General features: G+C 33.0%; 2 protein-coding genes, 1 long non-coding RNA gene and 1 pseudogene across 3 annotated transcripts; all 4 read right to left on the bottom strand.

The window, feature by feature from the left end:
* Positions 1–71: 71 nt before the first annotated feature.
* LOC146954353 (uncharacterized) lies at positions 72–5,931 on the bottom strand. Its single transcript, XM_085716057.1, has 3 exons — positions 5,570–5,931; positions 3,633–5,421; positions 72–790 (listed from the first exon to the last, which is right to left on the bottom strand). Exons 2-3 carry the CDS (start codon positions 5,241–5,243, stop codon positions 449–451), a joined length of 1,953 nt encoding a protein of 650 aa, XP_085572183.1. The 5' UTR covers positions 5,244–5,421; positions 5,570–5,931; the 3' UTR covers positions 72–448.
* Positions 5,932–9,165: 3,234 nt separating this feature from the next.
* Positions 9,166–13,363, bottom strand: LOC146954354 (nitrobindin heme-binding domain protein). Its single transcript, XM_085716062.1, has 4 exons — positions 13,075–13,363; positions 12,795–12,935; positions 11,399–11,467; positions 9,166–9,591 (listed from the first exon to the last, which is right to left on the bottom strand). Exons 1-4 carry the CDS (start codon positions 13,249–13,251, stop codon positions 9,472–9,474), a joined length of 507 nt encoding a protein of 168 aa, XP_085572188.1. The 5' UTR covers positions 13,252–13,363; the 3' UTR covers positions 9,166–9,471.
* A 2,920-nt stretch (positions 13,364–16,283) lies between these two features.
* Positions 16,284–18,912, bottom strand: LOC146954355 (uncharacterized). Its single transcript, XR_015012886.1, has 2 exons — positions 16,927–18,912; positions 16,284–16,594 (listed from the first exon to the last, which is right to left on the bottom strand). It is a non-coding gene; the product is annotated as an uncharacterized LOC146954355 (long non-coding RNA).
* Positions 18,913–20,780: 1,868 nt separating this feature from the next.
* LOC146954356 (uncharacterized) lies at positions 20,781–21,713 on the bottom strand (annotated as a pseudogene).
* Between the last annotated feature and the right edge of the window lie 365 nt (positions 21,714–22,078).

Consider the following 22,078-nt stretch of genomic DNA (forward strand, 5'->3'; position numbering starts at 1 on the left):
CATTCGTTGATTTTCGTCACTCATATGTCGTACCATTCAGCTTTTTCCTAATAATAATAACAATACAAGGATTAAAACAAGCTACAATAAATCCTATTGTTAAAAAATAAATAAACAAAGATAAATCCCAAAGCTAGTTAACAATAATTTCAATATATTTACAACAATAAAATCAAGGGAAATCATTATAATTAATATAATCAAACAACTTGAATTCAAACTCTAATCATGTTGATGAAAGATTTGCTCAATGTGATTGCAACTATAGTTGAGTTAATGGGTTTGCACATATATATTTGAAACATAATCAACAATTATTGCAAGAACCACAATGTTTCATCCCTTTTATGCTGCAGCACAACACCATTGGAGAATCAAATCCTAGCTTTATGACTTTTCCAAACAAATATGGCAGCTTCTATTCAATGGCCACTGAAGTGAAGTGAGATCATTGTTTATGACTTTTCCCTTTCTTTGATTTGTTCTTCTCTTGCATCTTTTTCTTCTTTTCTTCAGCAGTGACCCAAGTATAATCTGGTGGAATTGCAAACGGGTCTGGAATATTTTCTATCCTACTACTGCTGGAACCTGCAGCAGATGAACTAGGACGGTATGGAGCCTTGATCCACTGAAACCAAGATGAAGCAGAGAAATTTGTCGCTGCAGGGCTCTCTTCGCCTGACATGGATGGACTTGTCGGCGGTGTTGCGAATTCATCTAAGGGCTGAAGTTCTTCAAACTTTGTAAAAGTGACCAATACTCTGATGGTGGGAACCACAGGAATGGCAACCTGAATATGCAGAAAGAGTCACGAGTTTGAAATCATCTATAAAGAAAGATATGGGAGAACATGTAACAGTGAAAAAACACAGAGGGCAATCCTATGATGTTTTAAAACCCTCCACCACATGGAAAAATGCATTGAAAGCAGAGTTTAAGTAACGAATGATAAATAGTTGAAAAAACAAAGTAACTCCACATATCAAGAATGTTTAGAAGGAATGAGGTTTAATTTCAAGGTTTAAAATAAATACATTTTAAGACTGACCCATCTTTTGTCCTAAACTAAAACCAATAAAACCAAGCTAGCCCAAAGAATTGAAGGTCCCAAGAGATGTATGTGAAGAGTATGATGGCATACAAGTTTTTGTTATCAGTCAATAATACTAATTTCTAGAGTTTCCAACAAAGTTTCTGATCATTGACATTGATAAGTTTGGGATTGTCATGTGTAGTATTTACCCTTATAGTAAAATAGAAAAAAGATGGAAAGAACAGCAATATGTAGACTTGAGAATAAGGTTTCACTGCTGAATAGCTTGAATTATTAGCTCTAAGCATCTTGTATTTATAATAATGAAGAACAGTATAAAGGAAATTCCAAAATTATAGGGATTAAATCTAGCCTATATCTATCTAGTTGCATCAGAGATATACATTAAATCTAGCTTATATTTACCTAATTACATACATCAGAGATATAGACATAAATAGGGAATACTTACATAATCAAAGATTCTATTAATTATGTGGCAAAGGATAGAAATTCCTCAAGAGCTTAAACAACAAAATACAAAAAAGAACATGAAAATTCAAGAACGCTACAAAAATCTCTTCAAATAACTTTTTTGAACCTAACTTACAAATCACCAAATGGCTGTTGAAAACGAAATCAAATCACAAAGGCAAGATAGAAAACCCTAGAATGTGTAGGAAGGATTTGAAAAAAGAGCAGTCCTAAAGCAAAACTAATACCTAGACTTTTTTTTACAAAAACTCGAACCTATACTTGAGAAATAAAAGGTATATTTTTGCATTCAAATAATGAACTATAAGTTATAATGTGGTATTAATTGAATAGAGGAGCTTATCTTTGCTGTACAAGTCATTAGAAGTTCACTTATTATCCTTAATGAGTAACAATGCAGGAAGCTACTGAATCCAGGAAAGGTAAGTAGATGTATCACCATATAATATCACCTTAACAGGATATTATTACACATTGGTACTCTAGTAAGGTTTCCAAATCAAAGTGACACAAAGACTTCTGCAATCCAATTATTTAAAGCAATAAAAAAAAAAAACAAAATTATTTGTTGCTAATGTAATAAGCTTAGCTTTTCCATTCACTCACGAGTTTTGGTTTTCGGAAACAATTTGTAAAATGAGATATTCTTTCTCAATACAAGAAAGAAACTTCGATCACGGCTAGAGATAAAATATTTACCTCTTAAAGCACACTCCTCTACGTGAAAAAGAACTCACAGAAAGAATAACACTAATGTCATACTTTTACATTACAAAATACCCTGGAGTATATCTATTTTATAAAGAAGTTGTTTCAGAAGAAAAGGAGAGGTAAATACATGGATAGAAGATAAGACATCTTTCAATGCAAACAAGAAACAGCAGGAAAAGGACCAATACGACGAAGTAACAAAAATTTCGGTAATAAGTGGGAGAGTAGTGGACAAATGAATATTCTGCATTAATAATTCATTTTTAATCCAGACAATATTCTGGAGCAAGAAGAGTAGTGGACAAATGAATATTCTGGATTGAGTAGAAATACAATTTCCCTTGTATCCAAAAATACAAAAGAAACAAACAAAAAAAAAAAAAAAATCCCACAGGGGCCATTAACTATATATGAGCTAAGCAGTCAGCACAAAGGAGGAAATTGCAATAGATTGATTCAATCTTAAACATTACTGTGTCTAAGAAAACAATTACTTTTCTGTTCAACTCCCATTTTGATAAGGTAAAAGGATTCTATCCAATCATAATTAATGGAAAGTGAAACAGGAATAATGCAATACTAAATACAAATGTAGGGATTATAAGTTATACAAAATAATGTATTAATTTAAAAATTTCTCTCTATTTAAGCTTATTAAGGAGATGCAGCCATAAAATTCAAGCTAATTAGATGAAATGGAGGAATGTTTCAAGCGCTATACATGATTGAAAAAAGCCACTAATTTTACCGCATACCCATAAAACATCGGTGCTACAAGTTGGGTAGTAAAGAGCTAGCAAGGGCATAAGCTAAAAGTGGTAAAGGTGAGGATGTTGCATATCACTATTCTATCTTCAGCTCAGATACCGAATAATGATGATTTGTAGACTTAAATTTGATATTGAATTTCAATCACTGTTCTATTTTCAGTTCAGATCTATCCCAAGAACACACCTACTCTTCTATTATGTTCCTCATAGTACTGTTATCTTCTCCCTTACCCCTTTTCTCTGTCTATTTCTTGCTATCTATCCCTTTTACCCACATGTTCCTAATCCATAGGCCAACACATGGCATGCATGATATGTAGCACCGACACTTCAGATTAAGGTGGCCGTGTCAGCATCTGACACCGAAACATGATTAATTATATTCAATTACTATCATTTTCTCAAATTATTATCGGGGTTAACGTGTCGATGTTGTGTCTGGTAACCGTCCTGCTTTTTCATAACATGCATGCTACAGCATACGTAGGGTAACAAGCAAGAGTATAATTGGAAAAGTTTTTAAGAAAGCAAAAATCGTAAGAGTTTGAGAATTTGACATATTCCCAGAAAATTCATATTGTTAGTGACAGTTGTTAAAATGAAGATGATGAGCAAGCACTGACCTTAACAGGAAAAGTTCCCATTGGAAGTTTTGTTGTAAGTAATTCTCTTAATCGTCGAATTGCTTTAACTTTGTTTGCAACAATGTCAAGTAATGGCAAGAGTTCTTCAATTTTTAATGGAAAGTTTGGCGAAAGCCAAAGAATAGGCCTCAATCCTTTCTTATATTCATTTTCACGACTTCCATCTTTATGACGACTTCTGCTGCTATCAGAATTTACAGAAGAAGCTTTGGCATCTTTTTTCCTCCGTTGCTCATCGCCCCTCACAACAACCTCAACAGAATGTCTCCCTGGTTTAATCTGATTATTTGAAGGAGAATCTCCCAATAAATCGCTCACCTTTTCATCTACGCAAAGAGAACTTCTTGGTGGTGTAAACTTCTTCGACGCTGCTTCATGTTTATAATCTTTTTTTCTCCATCCACCAAACCATCCTTTCTTTTCCTGCTTATTTTCTCCACTATTGCTACCGTTACCATCTTCAATAGGAATGTCTCTAAAGCTTGGACGATGCGCAATGATCCCCTCATCACTATCATTGTTCAGTTCTGACGAATCCAGCTTAAGTGCATCCTCCAATTGCCTTCTTTCATCTTCGGTCAAAATATCGTTAAGTTCTTCACTCTCGGTTTCATTTCCATTGCAAGATGAGAATAACTCGTCGTCTGTCATAGCTCCAGGAACTCCTCTAGATTTTATACTTACAACAACATTGTGCATATCATACACCTTAGCTTTCCAAGATCCTACCATTTCTGTTTTCTCCTGGCGCCTCCAAGTCAACTGAGGCAAAAGAACTGCCTGGGTAACATCAATACCAGGCCTAAATATATTTGTTTTAGACATTGCAGCTACTTCTTGCTGAACTTCTTCATCATTTGCCGCAAAAGCAGCATCATCTAGAGCATTAAGTACCTCCTTTTCCTTGTGTGAGATCATGCAGAGTGATCCGGGCTGGACTTTCCCATCCTCTGAACCATCACCAAGAAAAAGAACACTTTGATCTGATCTCTGAATTCTAAAACCGTCGAAACCAGCCAAAGTCATGTCAGCCCTTAGATTCGCACCCCTTTTCCAAATCTTGTAAGTGTCTGAAGGTGCAATCCTTGAAATGAAAGGTATCACGGAACTCTCGAAATTGAAAGTAATCTCCATATAAAAGTCTCTCATCCTCCGCATCGTCGCTACCAAACGAGGCAACCTTCTACACCATTTCGCCCAAGCCAGAGGCTGATAATGCTTAATTATAATCTTTGCAATTCGCTCTTCTCGACTGCAAATAGCTTCTTGAAGAGCACTCCACCCTTGTTCATTCTGCAAACTCCAATCAGCACCAACAACCATAAGCATTTCAGCAGCCGCTTCATCCCCTAATTTAACAGCCAAGTGAAGAGGAGTATCACGATTCGGCACATCACGCCTATCAATCACAGCAGAGATTGCATCAGCCTTCTCTTCCTCTAAAATCGAAACTTCTTCCGTACGAATCTCACCCACATTACACAGCTTAGGTAAACCCCCAAGTATCCTCTTAAGCTCACCATAATCCTTCAAAATCACAGCCTTATGAACAGGACTATGACCAAACTTTGCAACATCAATCCCTGCCATACCTAAACAGCACAAGGGATGGATGGATGCAACAGAACACAACACAACACCAACCAACACTAACAATCACAATCACAATCACAAACTAGCATTAAAAATCAAAACTTTATCCAATAGGGTCACCACAAACTTGCAGAATAATCCAACTAGCACTGAAAAAAGTACCTATCCCAAAAACCTAAATAAACAAAAAACCAAAATGACCCATTTAGCAATTTAGAATGAGAATCAAAAAAGCATAAGAGAAAATGAAAAAACGAAAGAAAAGTATCAAGTGGGGTCACAGATCAAGGGATATTGTATAAACTATAAAGTAAGTTACTAACCTTGGTTGGTTTGTCCAATGAAATGATTAATACCCAAAAATCAAGGGATTATAACCTTTGAAGTAGGAAACAAAAAGGGAAAATAGCAAAGATCCTTGTAATCCAATCCAGATCAGACAAGCATGGAGAGAACATGCATATGAATGTGTGAACAAAATATGCTATAATAAAATAATCATGAATATTATTATTAAATAATAAATAAATAAAAAAGGGAAATTGGAAAACACAAGACACAAGAAAGAAAGTGTTTGAGAGAGAGAAAGAGAGGGATCTAAGAAGAAAAGAGAGAAACCCCCCCACCAAAGGAAGAAAGAAAGAGGAAGTTGTGAATGTTGGAAAAGGTATTACTAAAAATGGATAAAGAAAAGATCACAAAGTGAAAGATAGTTAAAAGGATAATTTGTTTGAGAGGAAAGGAAAAGAAAAGAATATTGTGGTGGAGTCAAGGTCTACATAATCTAATTCATGTCGTGTTTGGTTTGTCTAAGACCATTGTTTTGTCTAAGATTGATTGATTATTCAACAAAAATAATAGAAGAATTTTCTCAGTCAATAATAGAAAATCATAAAATGAAACACAATTCAAAGCCCTCAAATTTGAATTTAATGTATATATTATAAATTTAATGAAATTTGAATTTATAGAGAAATATATATTAAGAGTAAATTTGTAATAGAAAAATGTTCTAACAAGGAGTTAGTTTTTAATTGGCTAAATTACATCAGGATCCCTTTGAGGTTTGTAATAGATTGGTCATTTAAGTTATTTTGTTCACATATGAGTCATTTAAGTTTGAGGTTTGTAACAGATTTGATCTTTTAATTTATGTCGGTCACACATAAGTCATTTAAGTTTGTAAACGTTTTCGATTTAGTCTTTCTACCACATCATCGTTTATGTAATGTTTGGTTAACAAAAGGACTAAATTGAAAACATTTGCAAACTTAAAGGACTTATGTGTGACCAAAATAACTTAAACGACAAATTTATTACAAACTTCAAACTTCTTATGTGTGACCAAAATAACTTAAAGGATCAATCGGTTACAAACCTCAAACTTAAAGGACCCCTAGTGTAATTTACCTTTTTACTTTCTCTATAATTACTGTGTATTCTCCTACGAAGGATATAAATTCGTCCAGAAAAAGTTGACCATATAACTAGTTAGTTGGTAGTTAGCTTTTGAGTTCTGATTATATTATAGTATAGATATTGTTTTTAATCCATGTACTTGGTTTTTAAGTTTTTTATAAATTAAAAAGTTAATATTTTTAATCTCCAAATTAAAAATATCTAAATTTGTAATTTATAAATCGAAAATAGATACATGTCCATTGCTAATGAGTTAACTCATATGTTGTAAAGGCGTGAGTTAAATTCTCAATATCATGTAAGGACCTCGTGTGTTGTGGTAGCCTCTGAGTATTTATGCTCATTCTGAATTAAGTGTATTCGTGTTCTTGCGAGCTCTAATACCTAACTCACCTAATATAATAATATTGTCTTAAAAGTCATTCACCCAATGTTTTAAAAGTCAAGAAAATTAGATATATCAATGCAAAATTGATCCTTTTGGAATATGTGTCTTAAGACACATGTTGGTGAAATCCAAAACAAAAATAGATAGAAAAATTAAAATAAAAAATATTTTAATGCGTCAAGAAAAAGTATATTTAATTCTTTTTTACTTTTTTAAGAGTAACAAAATTCACCGGATAGATAAGATAAGTAATTGTACATCGATGTGACTTGTAGATGTAACATTTTTAGAGCATATATTTTAACACTTTTTTCTAATTAAGGGGAAAATGTGATAAAAAGGAAGAAAAGGGATTTGTAACTTTTGGTGATGAAATTTTATGTGGGAAAAAAATGTGATGTTGGATGAGAAGAAGGTAAAGGAAAAGTGAGACAGAGAAGGAAGGAAGGGTCCATTTCATAGAAATGATGAAATGAAAAAGGGTAAGATATGCATGTGATTTAGAAAAGTAGGTGTGCCTGCTTCCCTATTTCCTTATGGTAAATAACTATGTTTGTACGATTCAATAAAAAATTCATTAATGAAGTACATTGATATGTAATCATGTTTTAAGGTTCTTTCATTTTGTTTTATTGTTATTAAAATATTTTGAAGGATTACATTGTGAAATAGTCCATAGGCTAGGTGTAGTGGGGTTATGGAGTATTGACCATACTTTGGTAAAGAAAAAAAAAGTATTAAGAAATAGATTTTGTAAAACAAATGTTGAAATTGTATCATCGGATGTTGTGATTGGAGTTTTAATCTGATTCTTTTATTTGTGCGTTTTTGTTTCCAATGATTTCTGTCAGTTCGTCTATAAAGAAAATTTTAAGAAAGAGTTTCAACTACTCTCTACTACCAACAAAAATTTTCAACAATGAATAGGGGTATTTTTTGAAATTGAGTAGGGCACGTAAAAAGAGAGTAGGGTAGAAAAATAAATTGTCAAAAAAACGGGAGCAGATCTACTACGGAGAGTCCTGTGGGATCTTAGTCACTCATTTTGTTTCACTAAACTCTAAAAATTATTAAAAAGCAATTTAATGACTGAGATTGTCACAGGACCGAGTGCAGTGAAAAAGCCACCAAAGAGAATCCTTGTCAAAAAAAAAAACATTTGTATAGTCATAATTTTCATTAGCATTGAATGAATTTGAAATTCCAATCCTAAATTGAAGTGTCATTCAGTATTGTTCTCAAGATCCTGATCAAGAACATTTTCACAATTGTGGGGATCCTCTCTAGATTGTCACAGCAATCATAAAGTGGTGCAGGACATGACTCTTCTTGGCATGCTTTGGAGTAATCTAGTAGTAGATACCGAAGATGCAGTAGAAAACATCTAGTAACTTCTTGGAAAATGGTAATTTTAACGAAGTAAAATTATGAATAAGAATAACTTGGTGAAAATTTTGTCAAGGGTAATAGAAACACTTAATTTTGTGTAGCTTCATGTACCATGTAGTGTACCATAAAATGAATTGCAAAATGGGTCTTGTTAATGAGTGTTTCCGGGGCACTCTTTAAGCATTGCAAAATAAGCAATTATTTTTTAAAAAAGTCAAATGTTTTGATTTCCAATGTACACACTTTTTCATAAATACTTATTACTTATGGTCCTTAAAGAGTACACCCTGAGGGCACTCGTTAACATTTCCCTTATTCAAATGAATCTGACTTTGTGCAGTTAGTTACAAGTAATTGTGATTAGCTAAACTAACTCTAGGTAACTGAGATAACTGAATAACAGATTGTGGAATCTGTTGTTCAGTTTTGGTATGCTACTGGAGGGAGTACTGCAGTTACTCTAGATGATTTACTGTTACCTTTTACTGTCATTTTATAGTTCTACTTCTAATCATTCACTGAAATTGTTACTTTTTACTTTCCCTTTATTACTCTTCAGAATTGTATTGTATTTACAAGCACATTCAAAAACTTTTACCAATGTAGATAAGGACTTCACTAACAAAACTTTTATTTTACATTTTTCTTGTTTACCCTATTTAACACAATAATTTAGCCTTTGGCTATATCCATTCACTACTAGTACTATTTATGTATGTAACAAGTTCAACATCCAGATTATACATTCAGCAACAATTAAATGAGGTGAATTTTTCCTTTTCAAGCAAATACCACTAATGTCACTTTGATGAAAACTACAGACTCTATAGCCATAATAGTGCAAGTTGTATCCAAAATAACTACAAAGTTTTAAAAAAGACAATAAGGATTTGTTACAATTTAATGATAATAAGCAAAATGAAAGTATATTTCACTTGATTGTAGTATAATATGAAATTTTACTCTAGTATCTTCAGACTGGGAAATTTCAATTCAAGCAATGTAAGCTAGATGGATCCACTATTTGCTTTAGAGCTTCTTCAGTTTTGCTTTCAAGTGTGGCTGAAGGGTAACTGCATTGGTAGACATGTCAACCTCATAACAAAGATTCCCTTCAACTAGTCGGAAACATCTTCGGATCCCTGTAACCTGTATGGAATGCATACAAAGTTTAAGTCTCGACATCACAAACAGAATAAATGATGAGTTTATCCATTTCAGACCCTACTTTCTTCTTTTAGCATTGTAGTGAATATGGTAGTAACATGTTAATTTGATTTTCTACCGTAGGCGTAGATGAAACAAAACAGTTTCGTAAGCGAGATCTCAAAATAACGACATGAAAGTGTGGTAGATAGGAGTTCCTATCCAAGTTTATGTTAATATCACATCACATCAACATCTTCTGGCCAGAAAGAAGTAATAAAAATGAGGTATTACTTCAATATGGATTTTTATATGTAACTAGTGGTTGAGGGATCAATGATTCATCAATTTTGGTAATGCTAAGCTAATCTTTACATTTTACAAGAATATCAAAATATCCGAACAAACATGAATACACGTTATTGTTGCTCCATAAATGATTATATTCATGTTTCCAAAAATTAAATTACAAGAAATTTAAAAATACATTGAATGATTTAATCTACCAATTGTTTAATAGTCTGTCTCTTCCTCTTATCTCTATAATGTTCAACTAGGCCTCGGTATACTGTAAGAATAGTCCTTGTAGATTGTGATAAAAATAATATCTAGAAAGTCGGACATTGTACAACTTTAACACAAGATTTTGAAGTTATAGCAGTGAATTCCAGATCATCAATAATCTGGAACTCGTTGGTAGGATATGTTGGTTCCTATCAAATTGGTCCGACCTACCGGATCTTAAGTATCAGTACCGCCTCCCATTTTTCTGTCACCCATGAATCAAAACCAGTCAGAAAAATAGGTATTCAGTTATTTCAAAAAATTCTGGATATGGCTTACTAGTGAAAGGAAAAGGGTTTGTGTGTTGGCTTAGGTTTCAGACTGGTTTTGATTCATGGGTGACAAAAAAATGGGAGGCGGTACTGATACTTAAGATCCGGCAGGTCGGACCAATTTGATAGGAACCAACAGATCCTACCAACGAATAAATAGTATCGCAACCAAACAAGATGATGAAACAGATGATGATAATAGAAAATAGGGTGCGTAATTGATAGTAATGAAAATAGTAGAAGAGAGAGTTTCTCTAACTACTCCCAAAGCAAAGCTCCGACACAACTCAGAGAGGAATCCTTTTTTTTTTTTTTTTTTTTGGTATAACTCAGAGAGGAATCCTACTCAGGCCCTAAACAGAAAACTCAATCTGTCATACTGTAGAACTCCTAAGAATTCCCCTTTATATACAAATAAAGAGAACATTCTAGTATTTAACCATAACGGGCCTCTTATTATTTCATCCCAATCCTAATGGGCCACTTACTAATAATCTACTTAAACCTAACTAACTACGTACTAATTACTTAAAACACCACCTCATATTGGATCCTAACACTAGTTCTGTGTTAAAAACTACTACTCCTAAACTCAAAACTAAGAAAAGAAGTACAGTCATTTTTGGTGGACCAAAATATAACTAACCTCACCCTATTTAATGATATTGTTCTTGAAATACCCTTCAATGAAACAAGTTTCGATGAAAAATTAAATGAAAAGGGTAGTTTGGAAAATGCAATTATCTTTTTACTACATCAAGAAAATTAAATGAAATTAATCACTTTTCTTAATCTATGCGTAATTAGTTATTTTTACTAATAATTGAGTCTGGAGGGAGTGCGTTGATCTAGTCTTAACTTAATTGGTTTCAACCAGACTGCACAAAAGGAAACCATTCAGTTACTATGATATGAGCATGACACATGAGACATTGGTATCGATGCATTTGGGAGAGACTATCGTGTTAAATTACCTTGGAAGCATTCCCCACCAGTTCACTCTGAAGCTGTATCACTTTCTCTTCAATGCTATATGTCCCTTTCTAGAATTTAATAGCACAAAATGTCAAGAGCTAACAATGGCAGCCGAAGGAAATCACAAAAAGAAAAGCAGAAAGTAATACCATGTCATTTGGACCTAAAAGCAAGTAAGCAAGATTTTTATGTCACAACTCAAAACTAATTCTTAGAATTTGGGTTGGGCCTAAATCAACCTTACAAAATCAGCTTGTAAGGTGAGGGTTGCCTAAACTTTATAAACTCTACACATTTCATATCTCTAGGCAAAGTGGGATTAAATCCACCCCTTTACACCCAACAAAATGAAGCTGTTGGAGGCTTGAATGAAGACAAACCCAAATACCGCAAATAGGTCACTAAGGATGGAATTTCCAACACACCCCGTTACACTCGGGCCCAATGAGCCTGAAGCGTGGAAAGACACGGGAATCCCAATAGCGGGTCTGGGATATACTTTGATACCATCTTAGAATATCGCTTGAGCCTAACTCAACCCTACAAAACTAGCTTATAAGGTGAGGACTAGCCCACTTATAAACATATTGTTAGATTTTGTCTCATCCAATGTGGGATTCTTAACACACAAAGAACTGGACATATAGAGCATGAACTGAATGGCGATAGCGAAACCTGATAGCAAGTGGCCCAATGGATCTTGGATTGGCTCTGATAAGAATGTGGGTAGGGCCTAACTCAACCCTATAAAACCGGCTTGTAAGGTGAGGGCTGCCCAAACTTTATAAAACTACACAGGCCATATCTCTAGGCAATGTGAGACTAAATCAACCCCTTCACACCCAAACACAATGAAGGTGTTGGAGGTTGCAATAAATGCAACCCAAACGCCGCACATAGGCTACTAGGGGGGACCACAATACAACCCAAATGCCGCATATTGGCGGCTGGGGATCACCAACAACAACAACAACAACAAAATATAAAACCACCCCATAATTTTGTTTGATGAAAAAAGCAACCCATATTTTGGAATAACATATCCTAGTATGGAAACATGAACAAGATATAAGTAATCCATTGCATAACTTATACATCAAGGATATTATTGATGGAAGAGATAAAATTGCAATTGCAATGTTCTTTTGCAAATGAAGAGATGAACTCTTCTGGGACAGGTGCTTACTTGTAGCAAATAGAACAAATGTTTGTTACATAGCTTGACAAATAAGGAATAAATTCAAGGAAATAGGCTTAGTACAAAAAGCAACTAAATCAACTTGAGCCTTCAAATCCCCCATTTCTAGGATATGGAACATAGATACACACACAAATCAGAAGTCAATTATTCAAACAGTGTTTATCCTTGAAACAAAACAAAACAAGTAGTAGTACCTGAACTTCAACAAGACCATTACTTTGAGCAATAACAACTTCAATGAATCCATCAGGTTTAGGACGCCAAAAACCACTCTCAGCATGCATAGGCTCACCAGAACTGAGTTTCCATGTCTTCTGAGTGTACCCTATCACAGGCTACACCCACCCACCCATTTCACACAATCAATACACAACAACAAAGTTAACAAGAATCAAAACCAACCCATTAATAAAAATGAATACTTTGAGAGACCCAAATGGAAATTATGAAGAAAGAGAGAGGAAAAGCAGTAACCTTGTTGGGTGGATGGTAAAAGTGAAGTTCTTCACCATAGGAGAAGGAGTTGATGGTGGGGTAGCCACCTTCTCCTTGGCCTCTCCATGTTCCGAGAAGGTAAGAGAGTGGTGCCACTGCCGGGTGACATACCGGCGGCGAAGATTCCGGGGCCGGAGAGTCATTGTTTGTATCCATTTGTTTCTTTTTAGTTTTTCTTTGGAAAATGTGTAGTCAGTGTAAATAACAATGTTGATTATCTGGTTTATTTTTTTAAAAAAGCAAAAAACTATGTCTAGTTTGTGTCTCCCTATTTTAAAAATTGGTTATTGATCTCCTAATTACTCCCTCCCTCCAGTCATATTTATAAGCAAAAATCAACTTTTTAGGTATATTGAATAACTAATGTATCCGGTCATAATCATAGGTAAAATACATTAGTTATTCGATGTACCTAAAAAATTGTTTTTTGCTTATAAATATGACTGGAGGGACTAATTTTTTTGTTGAGCACGTTTGACTTTGATCATTAAGCTTATTTTACGGCATTACAACGATTTTTAATTCATGTCAACGAAAATATGTTTAATAACTAATAGGGAAAATTACAATGATCTCCCTTAAGAAAAATATGTGAACTTCAATAACAATACTAAGAAGTCACAAAGAGAAAACACTAATGAATGTCTAGAAAGAGGTATCGTATAGGACAAGAATAATAGATTTCAGTTTGGGTATGTGTTGTGAAATGAAAACGAAAAGGTTTAGCAAACCGTAGCACGCTTTCTCCTCTAAACGGCAAACTAATGAATGTCACGGCAAAGGGAGGTTGGTGATGGTTGCAAAAATAAAGGCGAGGTCATTGTAATTTTCCGTAAGTAATATCATATCATAAAGGTTACATCATTAAAAAATGTCACAAGGATCAAAATTTAGAAATAAAAATTTAATTAAAGATAAAAAAAATTGATTTTAAAAATGAGATCAAAATTTCATTTTTCATTTATTATTTTAAATAAGTAAACCAAAAATGCATTTAAGCTTAAAAAATCAACATACATAATTATAAAATGAAAAATATGGATACAAACAATGACACTCTGGCACAGGAATCAGTATTCTTTCCCCTTACTTTAAATTTATATCAACAAAAAGAAGATGTTTATTTTTAGAGATGCAAAAATAAAATGTTTTTTTTAGAGGAAAAAAAAACAGAGGTATTCATAATAATTAAAAAAAATAAAAATACTAGTCTTCAAATATAAAGTCATTACTGCAGCCTCCATGGCATATTTGATTGATGAATACAATGTGGTCAACAAGACCACTTCCCCTACTGCCATACAAACAAAGTCAGATAAATTAGTCACTATTGCTGCCAGAGAGAGATAAGATAAGTTTCAATCCTCTTCTTGAAGAAGCTTTGGGACTGGGTGGTGCTTGGGTAAAGGATCAAAACTTGGGTAAGCTAAGTGATTTTGAGTTATACATTTGTTAAGTGTCTCCCTAACAAGTTCCTTATCTGAAGGTCTAGTCATGTTGCGGCTTACACATCATGAAGCACATACTCGGGCGCAGAAACACCTACATTGCTATAGTATAAAAGGAGAAATGTTAAGAACGTTTTCTTTTTAACACTCATTCTGTTATTGGATAAAATTAATGTGGATCTCATATTTTAAAAATGAGTCCCAAAAAAGTGTTAGAAATTGCGTGTTTCACTCACATTTTGAATTGCAATGACGCCTTTTTCCCTTTCACTTGTTGCACTGCAAGTCGAACTAGGTCAATTCTTGCAGCCAATATACTTATCACAGGGCAGTTCTGGTTCTACTACCTAATTGACATCTATTTCGTCGTCTTTAAAGAACTTAGTCAGTCACATTAAATGAAGAAGTAGCCTTGTCATTTCGATAGTTTTAACTAGAATAACAGTGATCTGAATCATTCGTTTGTATGTAAAAAATTCTGACAGCTTCATCAATCCAAGTAATTTGGTTTGATTTTTCACCGAGCATCATGAAGCTAACCTGGCTTGTCAATTAGATGAAATTGAACTTGTTGTCTATTGTCTCTCCACAATTTGGCTTGATGCTTAGAGGATAAGGAATGAAGAGTTATATGTGTGCTACAAGATTCACATTATTTTGAATTTGATACTGCACAAGAATATAAATCAACTACTTTATAGATACACAATTTCTCATTCTCTAAGCATCAAGTTCAAGTGTAACTAAAAATCATATCTACAAGTTCAAATGCTTGCAACTACTTCACATGGCAGATTAATTTTACAATACTCGATGGAAAATCATATTAAGTTACAGGGTTGAATGAAGGTGTCATAAAGTTTTACATCAGAACAAATTATTCAAATGATCAAATCTTTGTGATTCCAGTTCTAGCTCTCCATTTAATATGACAGGTATTTTATAGAGGATGAAATAGAGATGTTGATTAGGTAAAAACACCAAAACCACATGCATAATGCAACCTTATGACTCCTGCATTTTGATGCCTTTATTTGGCAACATCCTTTATGTTGGCAGCATCCCAAATCTCCCTCTAAAATTACATTACCTCAAAAAATTCTCTTGTTGAGACAGTCTTTAAAGTATCAAAAAGAAGGAATACAAGGTTAAACATTAGCCAACCAAGTCATACACATACTTGGGTAAATATATAGTTAAACAAACATCATTAAACACATGAAATCAGAAACTTTTAATCTCACGACAGTAATCACTCGGTCAAACTTTGTTAATCTCGTGACAGAAACCATTCTCGTTATTTCTGTAATTTCTTGAAAACTTAATAGTAACCATTGTCAGATTTAATGAATAAACATTATTTTAAAATAAGAAACCTCTGTAACTTATAAATCAATGGTCTTTTCTCTTGCGTGAGTGAGAGTAAAGATTTCATTTGGTTTATGTTTATTACTTGTAAAGATCCCGTGCAAGTGGATATTATGAAAATAATGACGAAAAAATAGGTTTGAAATTCCAATGCATGTCATTAAAGGGAAGACATATTCTAGTTCTAAGAATATAGTGATTCTTCAAAATATATCTTCAATGCTTCCAAACTACACCCTAAAGCAACATCAACACCATGTGGCATATGATCATGAAAATGCAGGAAGAGCATGTATGACTAGTTGCAACAGAAATGCAAATGAGGGTTCATAACAGATAACAAGCAAACTCTATGCCACATAAGTCATAATATATCTTGAAAGAGACAATTAGTTTTGAAGAATAACTTTTTCATAAGAATTCTTTCACAAATTATCTAACAAATTTATTTTAAAATAATTTTATCTTCACTCACATACGCAATATGTCTTTAGCATGACTGGGAAAACAAAATGTGACGACTCAGCACAAATATCTTATATAAAACAAAACATGTAATCAAACACAAAACAATTGATCTTGACTTGATCCAACAACATCATCTTGATATGGACTTGAGCTCCTTCTCAAAAAGCATTTGAAGTGGTTTGCATGATTTCTTCTTCCTCAAGCAACACATGAAACTAATAAAAATAGCCAAAAAAAATATGTCAAGAATTAAAAGTATAAAGACATATTAAAAAGTGATAATGGAAAATCAGTCTTATGATCCTAAAGCAATTGCAACACAATAATAAACGATAACCAACAAAAATATATCAATCAATGCTTCAAACAAAATCAAAATATATGTTTTTGAAACATGGAAATGAAATCATTTAGTTTAATAAACATATTGTGTTTGTTTAGAAAATAGTTGGCACTCTATACTCATACTAAAGCTTCAATACCCAAAAGGAACATCATATATGAATTAACATAAATCCTACAGATAAACTATGGAAGAGGAACTTACTTTCAACAAATCGAAACTAAGCTTTCGACATAACCCATGGTCAAGTTCCAACATACATCAGTGTCAGTTCTAACATTAGTTCTACGATCAGTAATAGAACTATTTACTTTAACTTTTGTTCGCACTACTGTATTATCTCTCCAGTTATAGAGAATTGCTTCCGCTTCTCCACTACTACGCAATATCAGTGTATTACCATCCCTAGAAAGAAACAACGGCACCAAGTTAAAATCATACTCCATTTCAAAACCATCATAGCTATAATCAATTTGAAGATCATTATAACTAATTCTAAGGAATGGAGTCCAAGAATCTTCAACCCCAAATTTCTTCATGTGCCATATAACCAAAACGCTTTCCTTGTAACAATAAGAAAAACAAAGACAGTCCCACAAGACACCAATAGTTGGTTCTATGGTTGGCACCTCGTCAAAATCACGAGGCAATAAGTACTGATTGTATGTCTCAGTCCTCAAATCAAGCGAAACAATACCAAATTGTTCAACACCAATATCTTCCATATTTTCAAAATCATAATGTAATTGATTTTGAATAGCCAACCAGTTAAGAGTGCTCTTGAAATACACACCACGGGTATCTAGATTCATGTCCAAATCAAGAGGAACAGTAATTGACCGATAAAGTCTAGATCAGAGTTAATTTTGGGTGAATGGCGCCTCCAAAGATATGTAGAGGAACAAAGTTTACCGCTTTGATTAAACTAAACAATGATATATGATAGCTTATAGTTAATTTGGGGTGTCTGCATGAGACTTTAAGAGTGATTAGAAATGAAACCAAGAGGACCGGATCACTTTACATGAAAATTAAATTTTAAAGACTTTAAAGACTATGCATTGATAGTACAAAACTCTTTTACATCCTCAAAAACAAAAAACAAAAACTCTTTTACATGATCATCAAATTATATCTCACCATGTAACATTTTGGTAGCAAATCTGATTGCTAGAGGCAGTCATACCTTTTATTGGTGATCACTCATCCAACCCCCTTAAAATGTGGTAATTTACCGAAAACAAGGTTCCAGTTAGGAATGTCAACTTACACCCATAGATGAGGATTTGCATAGGGATTGTCCAATTTAAGGATCCGTAGGTGCGGAATTTCTTCACGTAAGGACGGGGATGAGAGTGATGATTCCCTCGAGGATAGTGCCTGGATGGGAACGAAAATCATACGCTCCACCCCATAGGGACCCGTCCGAAAAAAGAAAAAAAAAAAAACACTCAAAATGAGATGACAGATCTTTCAAGTTCTTTGATCTTGTGATTTGAGATTGCATGTACAAAATGAAATGAGTATAGTTTAGGTTGATTTAGAGACACATATGATAGCCAACATTAGAGATAATTCAATATCTAATCGAAGAAAATAAGTCACATTCAATTATCAGGGCTAGTACCATGAGATTGTCAAGTCGTTAACAATAGTCAATAGATAATCATTTAAAACTGCAATCAATGTAAGAAATCATAAAAAAAAAAATAAATAATATTCACACAATTGATTATTAGGAAAACAAAACTTACAAATAAACATATATTAAAACAAGTAAACCGTGGAAGAGGAACTTACTTTCAAAAAATAGGAACTAAGCTTTCAATAAATGTCTTGAAAAAGTTAGTGTATCAGCTAATAGCTTCCAAAAGTGATCCACTTTCTTAAAATTGATTATGTTAAGGAAGGAACTATGTCCTTATTTGTGGGTTTTTAACTACTTTAAAGAGCGTTAAGTACGTATGTTTGAGGTGTTCGAGCTATTAAATTAATTAACAAATGCATAAAGTAAAGATAGAAATAAATGCCATGAAAAAGTTAGTGTATCGGCTAATAGCTTCTAAAAAGGAACTATGTTCTTACTTGTGGGTTCTTTAACTACTTCAAAGAGCGTTAATATGTATGTTTGATGTGTTCGAGCTATTAAATTAATTAAGAAATGTATAACGTAAAGATTAAGATAGAAAAATGTAGATAAAAATGTTTAAAAGAACTTGTTTGATTGATTGTGTGTGTTGAAAAAAATCAGTTTATATTATAATATAATCTTGTTTTTGTTATACCGATTATTTATTCTTGCTGTTAAAGCTTTTGCGAATTAACGACTCATAAAACAATAGAATAAATTTGTCTGTGCTTGCTAGTTTTTCGGAATAGGGTTAGGTGTACAGTCAGTCACAACCCACTATCGAATCTTAATGTTATTGAACAAGTTAACCAAGTGAGGAATCAACAATTAATAGATACGATAGATATCTTTCCTTTTTAAATAACAGGCGAGACCTATTGAGAAGATGGATCAAGCTGTGTTGTGTTGTGTCCATGTTTTGGTTGGACTTAAGAAGATGGTTTTGAGTTGGACCTAAGTCAGCTCAAAATCATCAAGTTGATTCCTCTGCCCAATGGATCTTGCCCGAACAACCATCTTCTTAGGTCCAACCAAATCAGGTAGTTTTTTTTTCTTTCTATTGAATATATATTATTTGGTATATAGTCACTTTACTTTTGGCAATTAGGAAACAATAATTGTTCTAAAGAATTAACTAGTTCCTTATATGTATTGGAGATCGCATGGGGAATTTGAAACAAGAAAATAATATAGGAAATGGTAAAGACAAAAATACTTATATATTTTAGATCATGAATGAAAATACTGACTTGTTCAACCTCTTGGTGGATGTTATAAACAAGAGATTGTGTGATGTCAATGGGTCACTTAGCAAACAAAATATAGAACAAATCATCCTTCCTCGACTCAATGCCGAAACTAAATTCCCTAAAAGTCGTTACTTGAACTGAACGAAGTGGTTTAAAATCAAAATAACAAAATGTCAACGCTTATGCGCAAAAACTCTACTTTTTATGAGAAAGACTTTCACAACTAATGATGAAAGTATGGAACAATTACCTAAAGGTGAGCTAAGTTCGTAATCTTTTAAATATATTAATAGTTACAATTTTAGTATATTATAATATTTATAGTATTTTTTGTGGTGATAATATTCATAGTATATTAACAATGATTATTTTTAATCTCATCCAAGTCACAAACATCTTCGAGAAAAGAATATGATTGATTATGAGTATTTTAAGATTGTTGTTAGAGGTGGAATCTCTAGCAGGAATAGTTCTATAACAGTAGACCCTGATGATACCAACAACTTTTGAGTAAGAAAGTGAAAGTCTTGGAATGGAAGGATTTTCATATGACTACAGTAGTGATGCAATCATAGCACCAGATACGAACCACCATATAAACCTTAAACCTCCATCACCTCACCATCCCATTCACCTTTAGATTCATAGGTTGCCATTGAAAAACAAAATCGTAATAAATGAACTATATATCCAAGTATGAGGAAGATTTGGCGAAGTTGGGATCAACAATCAATAACATGTTATGGAAAACTTTCTGTTAGCATTGGGATTATTGTTGTGTATTTTGAAAAGATGTCTAACATGATGGAGAATAGATATAATGAAGAGTAATATTTGGGATGTTATAAAAAGATATTCCTAATTTGGATGTCAAAATTCATTCCGAGACGACTGAATTGTTGAATACAAATTCAAATAAGGACCTTTTCTTGAAGATGTCACCGGAAGAACACTTGTCTTGGATAAACTTCAAGTTAGAGGATGATTAATATTTTGATCATATATTATTAAACATATCATTTTGAACATCTTGATTTTGTTGAACTATAATTTTTGGCATGTGCAGCACTTCATAACATTCTTCGCAAATATTGTGTCTCGAATGAATTTCCAATTGAACTCATCTTCAACTTCAACGTTGGCAATTCACGAAGTCAATAATTATGAAGCCAATGTTCAAACACAAGAGCAATTATGAGAATATGCTAATTTATGGTGAACTAGTATAGGTTTAGATATATTAACATGAAGTTAGAATCACTTTGTTATTATTACATAGGATTTTAATAGATTTATAACACAAATTTTTAATGGAGTTATAATATAGTGATTCTAAATTCAAGTTCTCCTAAGAAGTATTTCTCCACATATCTAAAGATATACTAGTCTTCCATAAATTGGCATCTTCTGGTAATTGCTCGTGTTTAAACATTGGGTTCATAATTATTGTCTTTGTGAATTGCTAACATTGAAGATGAAGACTCGTCAGTAGGTTCAACTGAAAATTCATCATAACGACATTCTTTGCGAAGAAAGTTATGAAGTGTTGCACATGCCAAAAATTATAGTTCAACAAAATCAAGATGTTTAAAATAATATTTTTTAATAAAAAATGCTCAAAATATTAATCATCACTTAATTGAAGTTTATCCAAGACAAGCGTTCATCCGGTGTCATCTTCAAGAAATGCTCCATATTTGCTTTAGTATTTAACAATTCATCCGTCTTGAAACTAATTCTGTCATCCAAATTTTGTATATATTCTATAACATCCCAAATATTACTCTTCATCTCTCTATCTCTATCTCAATCTTTTTCTCTTTTCTCTGTCATGTTAGACATCTTTTCAAAATGCACATCGATAATACTGATGTTAACAAAAAGGTTTTCCATAACATGTCCGTGATTTGTTTATCCCAATAGCGCTAAAACACTTTCCATACTCGAATCTAATTCTCTTATTACGATTTTGTGTTTCTATGGGAACCTCTTAGTCTAAAGGTGAATGAGATGGTGGACTAGGTTGGTTAGGTGATGGAGGTTTGTATGGTGGTTCATAGTTATCAAGTGATATGTTCATCACTGCTACGATCATATGAAAATCCATCCATTCCGAAATTTCCACTTTCTTACTCAGAAGTTGTTACATCAATATCATCAGGTCTACTGTTAATATACTATAAATATTATAATGTACTAAAATTTTAAATATTAATATATTTAAAAGATTATGAACTTTGCTCACCTTACTAGATGTGAAAGTCTTTGTAATCGAGTCTCATTCAAAGCTAGATTTTTGCACAAAAGCATTGACATTTTGTTATATTGATTTTTAAACCACTTCATTCAGCTTAAACAATGACTATAAGTTTTAGAGAATTCAGTTTTGGCATTGATTCGAGGAAGAATAATTTGTTCTATATTTTGTTTGCTAAATGACTTATTGGCATCACACAACCCCTGTTTATAGCATCCA

This window comes from Medicago sativa, chromosome 1 (genome assembly GCF_051527215.1).
Source record: "Medicago sativa cultivar Bolivia chromosome 1, Bolivia_mono, whole genome shotgun sequence".
In the NCBI taxonomy this organism is placed as follows: Eukaryota; Viridiplantae; Streptophyta; class Magnoliopsida; order Fabales; family Fabaceae; genus Medicago; species Medicago sativa.

Excerpts from the sequence above, each read along its gene's own strand:
- LOC146954353 (XM_085716057.1), bottom strand. The coding sequence starts at position 5,243 with ATGGCAGGGATTGATGTTGCAAAGTTTGGTCATAGTCCTGTTCATAAG. Across the intron at positions 791-3,632 it reads TGGGAACTTTTCCTGTTAAG|GTTGCCATTCCTGTGGTTCC; the intron begins GTCAGTGCTTGC and ends CTGCATATTCAG.
- LOC146954354 (XM_085716062.1), bottom strand. The coding sequence starts at position 13,251 with ATGGATACAAACAATGACTCTCCGGCCCCGGAATCTTCGCCGCCGGTA. Across the intron at positions 11,468-12,794 it reads ATGGTCTTGTTGAAGTTCAG|AAAGGGACATATAGCATTGA; the intron begins GTACTACTACTT and ends ATTAAATTCTAG. Across the intron at positions 9,592-11,398 it reads TGGTGGGGAATGCTTCCAAG|GTTACAGGGATCCGAAGATG; the intron begins GTAATTTAACAC and ends CATTCCATACAG.